This window comes from Microcebus murinus, chromosome 25, assembly GCF_040939455.1.
Source record: "Microcebus murinus isolate Inina chromosome 25, M.murinus_Inina_mat1.0, whole genome shotgun sequence".
NCBI lineage: Eukaryota > Metazoa > Chordata > Mammalia > Primates > Cheirogaleidae > Microcebus > Microcebus murinus.
In genome coordinates, this window is record NC_134128.1 from 11,550,360 (window position 1) to 11,563,816 (window position 13,457).

A 13,457-nucleotide genomic window follows, 5' to 3' on the forward strand; every position below is an offset into this window, starting at 1 on the left:
TATAGAAATTATTTTTAATTGAAGGGCATTAGTACAATCTAATTGTGAGATATTGCTAAATAGAGCCCAGTTGTATTAACCAAATGCCTTTTGACCAATTATATATGTTTCCTAGCCACAGACAAGTAAGGAAAATATATGGAGACATGTCACTTGTTTAATAGAATATCTACTTATGAGAAAAAGGACACACGCAAAAAGTGCTCTTTCGAATTATTTAATAATCTAACATGCCTCTTGTTACTATCTGCCATGCATTGCCACAAACACTCTCAGGAAACCATTTCTACCAAATATCTAGCTATCTCATGGTAGCTTTTGCTTATTTTCAAATGGCAGCAAAATATGAATGCTATTTTAACTGAATAAATTACCAAAGCAAAAAAATATAATTTTTAACTCAGAATTCTTGCCAAAGATGCTTTTTTTCCCCCCTGTGATAGACACAAGCTGGTACTTCAGGGTTTTTGATGACCTGCTGGGGTAACCATTACCCCCAAATCCACACCATAGCAAGCATCTCATCCCACTGAGAGACTCTAGGACGACTGTTATATTTACCCTTTGGGATAAGTTTTCTTTTGCCTTTTTACATGCTCGTGCATGTTTTGGCAATGCATATCCAAATTTAAATTAAATAGTTTAACAGCTCTCTTTAGCATTTATAATGTGTTTCAAGCACACATACATTACTAAGAACATAATATGAAAAGAAAGTTAGCATGTGGAAAAACAAATTCCAGTTAATTTACATGCAGTGTGGTAACGTCTCCTCACCTTGTGAATTGAGTTCTTAAAACTCCATGCAAGAGGAATCCATAGTCAAAAACACAGTTGGAAAATGGGGTCCAACAATTGCCTTCACAGGATGTTTTTAGTGGGCTTAAATGAGCAACACTGAGCTCTATACTATTCATTTCTATTCACTATGTCTTGCTCACATGAAACATACCAGTTTTTTTTTTGTTTGTGTGCAATTTCAACAAGTTGCTTGGCATTGTTGGTTTGCTACAGCTACTATGCACACTAAGAAAAGTGTGTGTGTGTGTGTGTGTGTGTGTGCACGTATGTGGTTTCTTTTCTTTTTTTTCCCCCACTTCAGCTCCTACAATGCTCAGCACCAATTTGATAACTCAGAATTGTCGATTTTAGCTCTCCAAGTTCAATCTCCTTGTTCTAGAGACAGAATCAATATGCATGCTTCAAACGGAAAAGGCCTTGGGTAACTTTCCTTTAACTGACTCACCTAAGTATTAATAACTATGTCCCCAAGGCCTTCCATTCCTCCCCGGGCCACCATGCCTGTGTTCTGCCCACGATAATATCATGCCAAGACACACACCTTCAGCAACTCTGACAGCCTTCCCCGCTCCCGCTGACAGCATCAGAACATTGCTCCAGGGCTGGGCCTCACTTGGCTTCAGCTTCTCTTTTCTTTGTAGAAGTTTCTTAGCAAAAAAGCCCCATCCCCTTCTTAATCAACTCTCTTTTTTCTCGTTTCCTGCAACCACAATTCCCAATGGGCACAGACCAGGACCAGAATTTTTCCAGTTCCCTAAAGATTACCGGGCTGTATTGGTGGCATACTCAGATGTTGCAAGGGGGTACTGATGGCTGGGGAGAGATCATCCTCTCTCTGTATAAGGCCAGTAGAAAGAGGCTGCAACCAGCCCAGATAGAAATCCCCACTGATGCAGGCAGAACCCAGGGCCAGGATGAAGGACCCTAGGGGTGATGGAGAGAACTGGCTTCCAAAAGGGGCAGCTTCTCTAGTGTATTTACAACCATCATTTTAGTGCAGGGGTCCTCAAACTTTTTAAACAGGGGGCCAGTTCACTGTCCCTCAGACCATTGGAGAGTGCGCACTGTGGGCCCGGGACGAGTCAGCTGCTAAGCAGGACAGGCAGCGGTGGCAAAAACACCCGGCAGGCGGGATAAATGTCCTAGGAGGCCTGCATGTGGCCTGCTGGCCGTAGTTTGAGGACGCCTGTTTTAGTGAGTGCACTGTCACTGAAAAGATTACCTATGACAGCCAGACGTGGTCAACCCTCAGTCAGGAAAGCAGGTTCTCTCTAGTGCCATTTTCCACTCCATTGAGAGGAACTAGAGGAAGTCACATGCTCACCCACACCGGCTGAGACTTTATTGTCAACACACAACCCTACCCTCAGAGGTCTAGCTGTCTGTATTCTTCCTCTGGTAAGTGACATCCTCTGTGTAACCAGACATAAGCATGTTTACATGTCAGGGAGGCTGACACTGGCGAGGGGACAGTTCCAGACTGCTGGGCAAGAATATGCCACACGTTAACGGAAATGAAGGCCGTGTCTCCAAAGGCAGACATCATTTAAATTATGTCCCCAAGAGATCGCCTGCCTGTTCCATTGAACCTCAGCAGCCTCAACCATTTCGACACCAAGAATAACTTTCTCTTTTTCAACTCCAGCCCGAAACAGGAAGAAGAAAACTCAGCTAGAGGAACATCAGTATCTCAACTTCAGAGCTGGGGACATGGGACAAGCCACCACATCGCCGACCCCACCAAGAAAACCGAAAAAAAAACCCCCAAACACGTCATCATTTCTGCTGGAGTTCCCGCCTTCTGTTACGAAGAAATCCTCCATAATGAATTCTACACGTGTCTTTCCCCAATTTGCCAGGGAAGGGTGTAATTATCACTCACGATCTCACTTAAAATGAAAATATTTTAATTATGACACTAAGCTGCACAATTTTCACTTCAATTAAAAGTGCAATAATACTATATAAAAGCTTAGGATGAGGGTCAAAAACCACCTTTAAAAAAAAAAAAACTATCTTCATTTTAATATACTTCTAAAAGGCAAAAATTGAAGCACTCGCTTACCTGACGAACGAAGCTATTTGAGGTAGTGTCAGATGAAGTGCTTCCATCCGAGCCTTTGAATCTGTTTTTCCTTCTAGCCCCTTTTCCATATGACTACAAAAAAGAAAAAAAGAAAATTAGATTATTATTAGATCCCTTCTCAGGAATCTAGGCTTAGTTGTAGAAAAATGTCAAAGACGAAAACAAGTAAGAAATTGGCATCATATGAGCACCATTAGAACCTTTTTACTGGTGGAATCACAAAAATGTATCTGAAATCAGTGAATACGTAGGGGAGAGAGATTTCTAGACAAAGCATTTAACAACTAGTTAAATTAAAACAATGTAGGCTATCTGTAAATACATTAGCAATCAAGAAGCAACAGCTTGTAAAGACAAAGCCATTTAAAAAAAAATAAGCATTTAAGAACAGGGTAATAAAGGTAAGATGATTTGTTTCAATGATAGGATTGGGCCAAGTACAAATATCTACAAAAATGAACTTGCTTTTTCTATTATATCTACAGTTTACATTCAGAGCTCTCAGAGCAAACTATGCACCGATCTATGTTTAATTCTAACAGCAGCTACAGTTATTGCAAACATTAAAATATAAGTGGGAAATGGTAAACACTGAGCATTAGAATTAAATACAGTACATAGGTTGGAATCTGTAACCAACCTTGAGAAAATGTTTTAAAGTCTTCAAGCACTGGTCTTCTCATCTTTAAAAAGGGGCTGTTTTAAGTATTAAATAATAGCTCATAGGGTTATTTTAAATGTGAAATAAAATAATGTATTTATAGCCTTCGGTATAAGATCTAGCACATGGTAAGAGTCAAAATAATATATAAAAAAGTGACACCTACATGAGAGTTGGAATGTGTGGAGACAAATCGCACTAAAGCTTATCGTCAGTTGAGAACTATCAGGCTCACAGAGACTTCACCTGATGATCAGAACTTATAAAATTTACTTTTTTTTTTAAATCGCCAATGTTCAGATTTTGAAAACGCTACTTGATTATGCTTTCTGTGTTCACATGGTTTTCATTAAAATAAAAATATCTTATAAACCGTAATATATGTGGCACTTAGGCAAGCTGAACCCTATTACAAACATTTGCGTTATGAGTAATTTAGATGAATTTGCAATCAGTGAGCGGGTGGTATAATCTTAAAGCAAAGAATTTTCTTAAATATGTTTGTTCTTGTCAAATAACTCTAAGGGATTTATATAATACAAATGTGTTTCCATGGCATTTAATTAACTCTCAACTTCATAAAAGGAAAGAAAGCTACACTGGGCTTTCATAATGTAACATACAAGGTTTTCCTCACTTAACAGCTTATTCTTCTTACTTATGTAAACATTATTCCGTAAATTGTTGAAAAGTAACATTCTTTTAACAATGTTCTTCCTTTTCCAATTATTATGTAAAGGTTTAGACAGATGTGTCTTCCAAGGGCTAAGAAGGCTAAAATAAAGTATGAAAATCTCCTTTAAGTTTTTTTATTTTTTTTTTTTAATCTACATTACTCCATATGGAAAAATACTTACTACTACTTTGAAAGTATTTTTAAGGCCTAATGTATTTCTTTGGGGATATAGAGGCAATTTATGTTAAATACACCATTTATCTTTGTGAGAAGCATAAATTATCTTTGAGAACAAAAACAAAACAAAAAATCTTATCCCATGATCATGTTACCTTCCAGTACCATCTTTTAAAGGGTAGAAAAGAATGCCTGTGCAACTCTATCACTGTTTTATCTCAGCTTTTTAATGGCAAATGTTTTACTATTCAGTTGCTTGGGTATGTAAGCTTTTTCATGGTTGCTCACAATTGCACACCAGCACCGTGACAGCCACACAATGTTAAAGACATTCAGTCCCAGCAGAGGCTGTTGTTCTCTGTAAGTTGGAAACATTTAGAAAGTCACATTAATTTTTCCAGCCCCTTGGAAATACTGTTCATAAACATTATTTCAGGTATACTTTGCTACCTATGCAATCAATAGCTAATGATGAAATTATTAGTTTTCAACTGTACTAAGGCAGTTTACGTATTAAAAAAACAATGGCACACTGAATTGCAGGCAAACTGGTGATAATGTTGAGAAAAATATATTGTCTTTCAATCACTTTAAATATATCATTCCTCATAAACTTAAGTATTAACTTCTTCATGCCTTAATAGTATTATAGCAAATCCCCAATACACCCTATATGTTTATTAAATAACAAAATAGATATGCTTAATTATATCTGTTCTATTTTACTAATTTCAGAAGTTTTTAAAAAAAACTATACAGTAACCACTCAATAACTATTTTTTATAATATTCAGGATCAAGACAAAAAATGTAAAGCATCTTTAAAAAGCTAGTAGTCCATTTTTATGTACTTTTAAAAACGTTAGTGAAAATGTATACTGCCATTATGAAATTTTCTTTCATCTAATGTCTACATAAAATTAAGTCCATCTTGCTGAAATGATTTGTTTTCCAGTTACTTTAAATCCTTGATAATAAGGACTAGAGTATTTCGTTTAGAAGGAATTAAAAAAAAAATTAAAGGTCAAACCTCTCCGAAATGGAAAAAGACAGGTAAGATTAAGTGTTCAAATATTTAGTTGACTATATTTGAAAAAAGTATAGTTTTCTTGGTTAATTTGCTACTTGAAAAGCAGCTACTTTTATTAAAAATATTTCTAAATAAATATTAAAATATATGAATCACTTATATCTGAAACAGTTAACCATTAGGGCAGCCGGGGTTACAGGAAGGAAAAGGGACCCATCAAAGGGGACTTGGCCAGAGTGCAAGTTGTTACCCACACATTCTCCCTGACACATGCAGGCCCCTAAATACTTTTTGGAACAGTCTACAAAGTCACTAATTTCCACTCATTACAAATTAGCTATATGAAGCTTAATGAAAACAAATTATGTCACCATAGTAAAAAGACAGAAAAAAAAAAATCACACCACATATATTTAAAGTCCTTTAGTTGTCCTAAAACACTAACCAAGCTAAGCAAGATTTAAGAAACTAGAAAAAGAAAAGGATTTAAGAAATTTCCACAAATATATTAATGACTTATAAAACAATATGAAAAATTTAACTTGATGTTAATACCAGCTTAGTGTGAATGAGTATCTTCTTTGATACTACATAGTTTTAATTGGACTGTAGCCTTAAAAATCAGCAAATAAGCGTTCATGTTTTCACAGGTAATTAAAATCTAATTTCCGTACAATTGAAGGAGACAGTAGTAGTTAATTATAGAAGTTGTCAGTTAACTGGAGATTGCAGCAGTGCATAAAGTTGTCTTGGCAGCCCTTGGGGACAACCTTAAGAATGATGCGGCTTCTATGCTTTGATGCTCATGGTGACAGTTCTCCCACCTACAAATTACACTGTGAGCATAACGCTGATGCCTAAAATTAGTTTCCGTCCCTCTCAATTTGCATTCATTAACGTTTATCCCTTTGGATGTCAGACTTTCCTCATCTTATGGCCCAAACGAAGCCAAAACTATCTAGAGAGAAATCACACTTTAAATCTCCCCCATTTATCTATCAATAGCTTAGCGTGAACGAGGATGTCAGATCCTGTACTAGGCAAGAAGTAGCTGAGATTACCTTCCTGGAAAAGTGAGAAATGATAAGTTGCTTTTTATAGGGATCAGTTGACACAAAAGCAAAAGGAAATTAAGAGGCCACATAAATAGAGGTTATTTTGGGGAGAAAGGAGGGTGCTGGCAGGGAGCGGAGGGAAAAGGGTTGAGTCTAGGAGGCAGAGATCTGCCCAGGAAGGAGGTCACCAAGGAGGGAGGACCAGGGCCAGCCAGGGCAACCTGTGCCTTCTTCACAATCTACCTCCTGCCCAGCTTGGAAAGATCTATGAGCAGGCCCAGTTACTTTAAGGGGTGTCATAACTAATTGTTTTCTCTCTCTAGCTGTGGGAGTAATACATGGCATTTGACATACACTGTAGAATGTAGACACGTCCTACAGTCACCAAATCGAAGGGTGCCACCAGCCCCTCTAGGGTTAACACATTTTGCCGAGCTTCTCTTGAAAGGACCAAGGCTCCATCCTGTACAATTCAAAGGAATTAAGTAAAGCAACAGGTAAACTAAATCTTTATAGAAAAATGAAATAAAAAAGAGTAAGACTACCCGAACTAAAGCTCAAATCGCTCAGATATAATATTTCAAATTCTAAAACACTCAGAAATTCTGATTGGCACGTTTGTAAATTTCTCCCGTGCAACAACGAGAAGTAAAATACCACTCGGAAGGAAATTGATGGTGGTTAGGAGTGGAGGTTTTAGCCAAACAGAAAGCACAGGACCCATGACCACTAACTGTGGAGACTGTGCAAGGCTAACTTGTATCACAGACCTAAGAATGTTTCGGAAAAAAACAGTGTTGATTTGGTTTAAGCAACCACTGCTCCTTTTTGATAAAGCTCCTTGTTACAACCATTCGGGATGTGGCCATTACCAGGCTGTGTTACCACAACGTGCTTGAAAAGCATCTGGCAAACTCAGCTGGGGTACAATCAACTGGGATCTGTTGCTAGGAGCAAAACAAACAGGCCCTCTGGTTACTGTCTGTTCATTTTCAGGTGTGACTGGAGGTGCCGGTTTACAATGTCTTTGAGGCCTAAATGGCTGCAATCCTGCTCTTGTTTCTCTTCTATATCCTCTCCTGTCCCCATCCTATTCTCAAGCTTTGTCACCTGCTTCCCAGCCAGCCGGCCTTCATACAGGAGCTATTCAACTCCCCAGAGAATTACCATTTCCATACTTTACAATAATGCTGTCCAAAATAAACGAGTCACTGGATCATTGAAATTTTCCAGTAGCCACACTAAAAAGGTGAAACAGCAACAGGTGAAATGAACTATAACAATGCATTCGCTGTAACCCAATATATCCAAAATAGTCTCCTTCCAAAGTGTAAGCAATCTAAAATTGACTAACGAAGATGTTTTAGAGTCCTTATTTCCTATTAAAGTCCTTGAACTCTGGTGTGCATTTCATATTTACAGCTCATCACAGTTCAGACTAGCCACATGTCAAGTGCTCAGAAGCCACATTCTGCTAGTGGCTACCATCGTGGACAGTGCATAATTGGAGCTTAGGGAGAGGGCCTGATATTAGCACCTTGACACTGGAGGCCAACTGTGTCCGAGTTCACACTGAAACTGTTCAACAGTTTACCAAAAAAAAAAAAAAAAAAATTGCAATTTTCTTTTAAAAAAAAAATCAGCACTTTCAAGAATTTGCAGTTAGATTGCCCCTCACTTCTCACATAAGAAACATATCCATTTTGTTTATCCCAGTTTGCCGGGGAAAAGAGTTGGCACGTGTGTGTATGCGTTCTATCTCTCCAAGAAGGATTATTGATACAAAAAAGGCAAACTGGCAGAGTTTGCACATCTACATCTTTTGCATCTTTCATACGAACCTTGTAATATAATCCAGAGGTGCCATGAAATGATTCTTAAAACCCATGATCGCTTAGTGGTTTCCATTTGCAAATAGAAATTCCATTTTCTCGGTAGAATCATCTAGCGATTCTGAGAATTACTTAGTGCTACAAAAAAGGTGGGGGGCGGGGTAGGGGGAGGATGTTCCTGTGACAGTCTCCTCTCTCACAGTTTTACTGCTGGTCTGTTCTGCCCAGAGAGACAGAAGAGATGGCTTTGCCAAGCTTCCCACAGCCCTACGATGCCACGATTTATTAGATATAAAATAAACAAGGCAATGTTTCCCTCAAATAAATGGATGTGATACGAAAACAATTCAAGCAAAATTGCTTTCATTTTTGGAAGGCAGAGAAAGCAACGAGATGAATGTTGATGCCGTTGAATATTTATACCTCTTACCGGCTTGTAAAATCCATTCTGCTCTTCCTCCTCTCTCTCTCGTGTCTATGCGATCGCTTGCTAATTCCTGTGAACTGATCTTTGACATGTCTGGTGTCTTGACCTGTCATTCATTATCTTTTCACCTCTTTTTAGTTTAGGCCTCATTCCCTCTTGCCCAAAGTATTATGTCAATATCCCTTCCAGCAACTGCACCTCGGGACTCCTGAGACTCCAAATTGTCTTATAGAATATTCCCAGGTGGAGCTTCTCAATGAGCTACTACTTAGCTTTGCTTTTGAACCCCGTTCACAGCGCGCTCTCTTGCTCCAAACATTAAAGTTTCCAGAGTCTCCAAGATGTGGCCTCAAATTGCCTTGTCACTTTTAATGCCTAACTGTGCCCAATCTTGAACCCTTTCCATACTCTTTTGAAACTAGAGGTTGTAAATATAATCTATGCTAGGAGACTTCTAACTTTTGTGACTTGGCTTCACGAAGCATGACTTCCCACCAACTCTCAATTTCTGTCATGATCTGACCCATCCTTCAAATATCTTCTCAAATGCCACCTCGTCTATGAAGTCCTTACAGATTACTTCAAATAGGATATCCATGATTCCTGATTTCTTTGAAGCCATATACTACACAGTACGTCTCCTACAGCCCCAGGCCATACAATTGCTATACACTGAAATACAAGTTCTTTGAAGGCAGAAATTGTGTCTTTTCGCATCAGAATCATCACCACATTGCAGCTGCTGCACAATCAACATTTGTTGAATTTCTGTTTCATTACGTGAAGCACAAAGTACATTAGTATCACTTATCTGAATGCAGTCATGTTTTTATGTCAGCCTTCACTTTGATCTCCCAGAATTTGGGAACTCTATTTTTATCATAGGAATAATAACTTTAAAAAAAAAAAAATCCTCAAGGAAGATCAAAGTCAATAGAAGGTCTAAAAGCCCTTTCCCCCTATCAATATTCAAGACGTTCATCTGGGAGGAACTGAGATCTCTGAGTATATTTTTCACTTCCATTTAACCTAGCCGGTGTTTAGATAAAATCAGGAGTCTAGAACACATGTGAACTGTGTTGGTTGGCATTTAGATCCTCTGGCAGAGGCTAGATGGAAATGCAGCCGTTTAGATCCATGTCCCTACTCTGCTTGGGAAGCAGGCAGCCCAGGGCAGACCGAAGAAATCTAGCTGTTGTACCACCACGAACGACATGGGATCCTAATAATACACGTCCTTTATTTCTACATTCTTTCCCCATCTCGAGTCAAAGTGAGCTATGTGTTTTAAGCTAGCTCATTTGCTTCCTAGTGATAAAACAAAGTTCAATAAAGCTCGACTATTATGCCACCCGACCTGCCCTGATTACGAGTCACCAAAGCATCTAGACCATTCCATTCTCACCTAGTGAGACAACAGCAGCAAAACATTTGCAACCTGTATTATGAGGTTGTCCACTCCTGTCCCATTACTACATTAAACGGTCCCTCTAGCGTCTGTGCACACATGCATGTGTGTGTATACACGTGCATATATACGCACATGCACACACACACGTGTCTCTCACCGCGATGTACAGTCTGGCACGTGTAGACGTGAAATCAACAAGCCGGTATTATTAGCAGCAGAAGAAACATTTCTCCAAAATCATGCTTGAAATGTGACCCTGACCCTCTTCCCATCGCTTGCCAACCAGCCCACAGCTGAAGTCACTTACTTGCCTGCCAGGCTAAAAGTTGAGAGAGAGACTCCTTACCGCCAACACCTGGAGGTGACTGTGATCCAGACTGTACCTGCCAAAGCCTTACGTAAAAGCCACCTTATCGTTGCCCAACGCCTACAACTCACAGCTCCTATTTCACAACCGGCAGCGCAGCTGAGTTTTTCCAGCCACCGCGAATACTCATCGGAGAGAAGGGGGATCCTGGCGTTCCCCGAAATGGCTAACGTTTCAGGGGAAATGGAAAAATAAAAACTTTCTCGTCCCCAGCTCGCTCTGTTCTCAAGGGAAAGGAGCAGGGGTCCCGGCAAACCTTGGCAAGTGCCCGAGGGGACAGGACAGGGAGCTGGCAGGGCGGCGTCACGCCCCAGGTGCGGAGGGTGGCGGCGGGGCAGACCGGGACCGGGCAGGACGCCCCCACGCCCACCTCTGTCCCCTCATGCGCCCCGCGCCCGGCGCCCCGCGCGGCTCCGAGGGGGTCTGCGTGGGAGAAAGCGCCGCGGGGAGCCGAGCCCCCTCCCGCCCGCCCGCCCGGACTCACGATCTTGAGCAGGTCCAGTCCGCTCGCCTGGTTCATGTCTCTCCATGTGCCTCTCCCGGGAAGGGGCGAGGGGAGCCGGCCGGGCCGCCCGGGGGGGGGGGGGGTCGGAAGCCCCGCAGGTCTCCACCGCCCTGTCCCGCTGGCTTTTCGGAAGCAGAGAAAAATGGAAGCCGGAGAGGAGCCGGGGCAGGGCGCAGAGGGGCAGCGGCCCCGGCGCGGGGAGGGGCGAGAGGGTGGCAGGCGGCGCGGGGAGCGGCGGCGGCGGGGACCCCGGCGGGAGGGCGCGCGGCCGGGGATCCGGGCGCGGGGAGGCGGCGGCGGGGACCCGGGCAGGAGGGGCGCGCGGCCGGGATCCGGGCGCGGGGAGGCGGCGGCGGCCCGCGGCTCACAAAGGCAGGAGAGGGCGCGGCGCGCTCGCTACCTGTGCGGCGGCTCCGAGCGCCCCCGCGGGAGCCGCGTTCTCCAGCAGCTCCATCTGGATCTCCTGCGCCACCGCCGCCGCCGCTGTGGGAGGCGACTTGGACATGTCGCTTTGGACCATTGGCGAAAAGTCGGCTGCGAGCGCGCGGCCAGCCCCTGGCGGCGGGTCCCCTGCTCCTCCTCCTCCTCCTCCTCGCCCCCGCCCCGCTCGGCGCCGGGGGCCGCCGGGGGCTCAGGCCGGGTCGCTGGGCGCAGCGCCCCGGGATCGGCGCGGCGCTGCCCGGCTCTCAGCGCGCGGGACGCGGCCGGGCCATGCGGCGAGGCGAGGCGAGGCGCGCCGCGCGGGGGCCGGGAGGTGGCAGCGCGGGCGCGCGGCTGGGGCCGCGGAGAGGGGCGCCCTTCTCGGCGGGGTGGCCGGGCCAGGCGGAGCGGAGCGGGCGCGGCGGGATCGGGAGCCGCGGGCGCCCGGGAAGGTCCTCGCCCGCAGGGAGGGAGGGAGGGAGCCTGTCCCGGGAGCGCCAGCCAGGGGGAGGTGCGTCTGGAAGCGAGAGTGACAAGCAGCCGATGCGCCGAAAAGTTCCTCGCAGGAGGCGCGGCCGCGTGGGCTCCGACCCAGCCGCCGCGCGTCGCCGTGGCACAGGCGCTGGAAAGTTTTCAAAGCCACGAAAGCCAGGCCTGGCGCCCGGGAGGTGCCTCTCTCGGCGGGCGAGCTCAGCTCCCAGGGCCCCCAGCCACCTCCCGGGGACCCCAACAGCCTCGGGCGGGCGAGGGCAGGTCCCTAACTTCAGAGAGGAGGCTGAGCAAGCTGAGTTCCTGCAGCGAAAGTCTTAAATCAGCGAAGGTTCCCGGCAGCCCCAGAAGCAATTGTCTGCAAAGAGCATCCCCTGGGCAGTTAAAGACCCTTGATTCTGTCGCAAACCAGGCGCCAGGGAATAAATGGGGCCAATGAGCCAAGGATCGCCAGCACCTGGCTTCCTCAGCGAGGTTCAAATTGGCCCAAGCTGAGCCTGATTGTTTTCCTTCATGTCTCCTGGCTGTCTTAGCCTTTGTCAACTAGCACTTCTTTCCTCGCAGAGACGGACTTTTTCTATACGGTTGAGAAGTCTCAGTATCACATTTCAGACAAAATAAGCACTTCCTTTAAGATCCTGAACTCCTGATAACAGAGTAGTGGCCGTAGCAAGAATGTTTCACTTAGAACAGACCATGCAGATACTCCTAATAAGACACGTTTTTATATTAGAGGATCCATCTCACTTCAACAAATTTTACTACAATGGAAATCTCCACAGAACAAGTTTTGCAGGCATCTATCTTCTTTTGGAACAAAATGGAACACTTTTTTTTATGCATGCAAAAATTTAACTGTAGCAGACTTCAACAGCCTTCTATATTTTGCTATGAGATATTAAATTATTAAGAGATACAGTACTTATTCTCAAAGATAAACATAGCTATTTTAAACCTATCTCCACCATACAGTGGTTTGAGCCAGACTTAAAGAACAGGTCTTGGTATGGTCCAAGATTTTGGGTTTCTCTAAAGTGTCACTGATTTTCCTAATTTTTGGTGTTAAATGCCATTATTAATTAAATTTTACTGAATGTTAAAAATAAGCATTGACATATTGGTTTGTAATAACGATTTCTATAAGGGGTGGGGCATTTTTGTTCCCCTAGGAGCCTGTGACTTAGGGTGCGGGTGGGGGTCTGGAAGGCAAGGGAAGTGGGCTCTGCTGCATAGCCATGGTTGGGGGACTCCCCAGCACCCTAAGATTTGTAAAATAAATTTTTATTTATAACAATCAGCAGTGCTGTTATATATACGTATATATGCATATGTATGTGAAAATGGAAAAGAAATTTCATTTCAAGTTTTGGACTTATAGTCTAGCTTAGCCCCATGATCTGTTCACAGTATTACTCTCCTAGGCCTATTCATTTCATGAAACTGTTGAATTTCCTTGAGAGTGTATTCAAATCTCAGGGCTAACATTCAATCTAGTTCTAGATTAGTCTGTAAGTTCTGTGT

The 13,457-nt window shown here is 43.4% G+C and overlaps 1 protein-coding gene across 6 annotated transcripts in view; it reads right to left on the reverse strand.

The window, feature by feature from the left end:
• CACNB2 (calcium voltage-gated channel auxiliary subunit beta 2) overlaps nt 1-11,645 on the reverse strand; it is a 316,986-nt gene extending 305,341 nt beyond the window's left edge. For 3 of the 6 annotated variants that reach the window (XM_012748657.2, XM_012748661.2, XM_012748653.2), the window contains exons 1-2: nt 11,007-11,102; nt 2,867-2,959 (exon numbers count right to left, since the gene is read on the reverse strand). In XM_012748657.2, the coding sequence (XP_012604111.1) occupies nt 2,867-2,959; nt 11,007-11,042 (129 nt within the window). In that variant the 5' untranslated portion in view covers nt 11,043-11,102. Of the gene's footprint in view, nt 1-2,866; nt 2,960-11,006; nt 11,103-11,427 lie in introns of those variants that run through there. The other 3 variants (XM_012748652.3, XM_012748654.2, XM_012748651.2) reach the window with 2 other exon arrangements.
• Between the last annotated feature and the right edge of the window lie 1,812 nt (nt 11,646-13,457).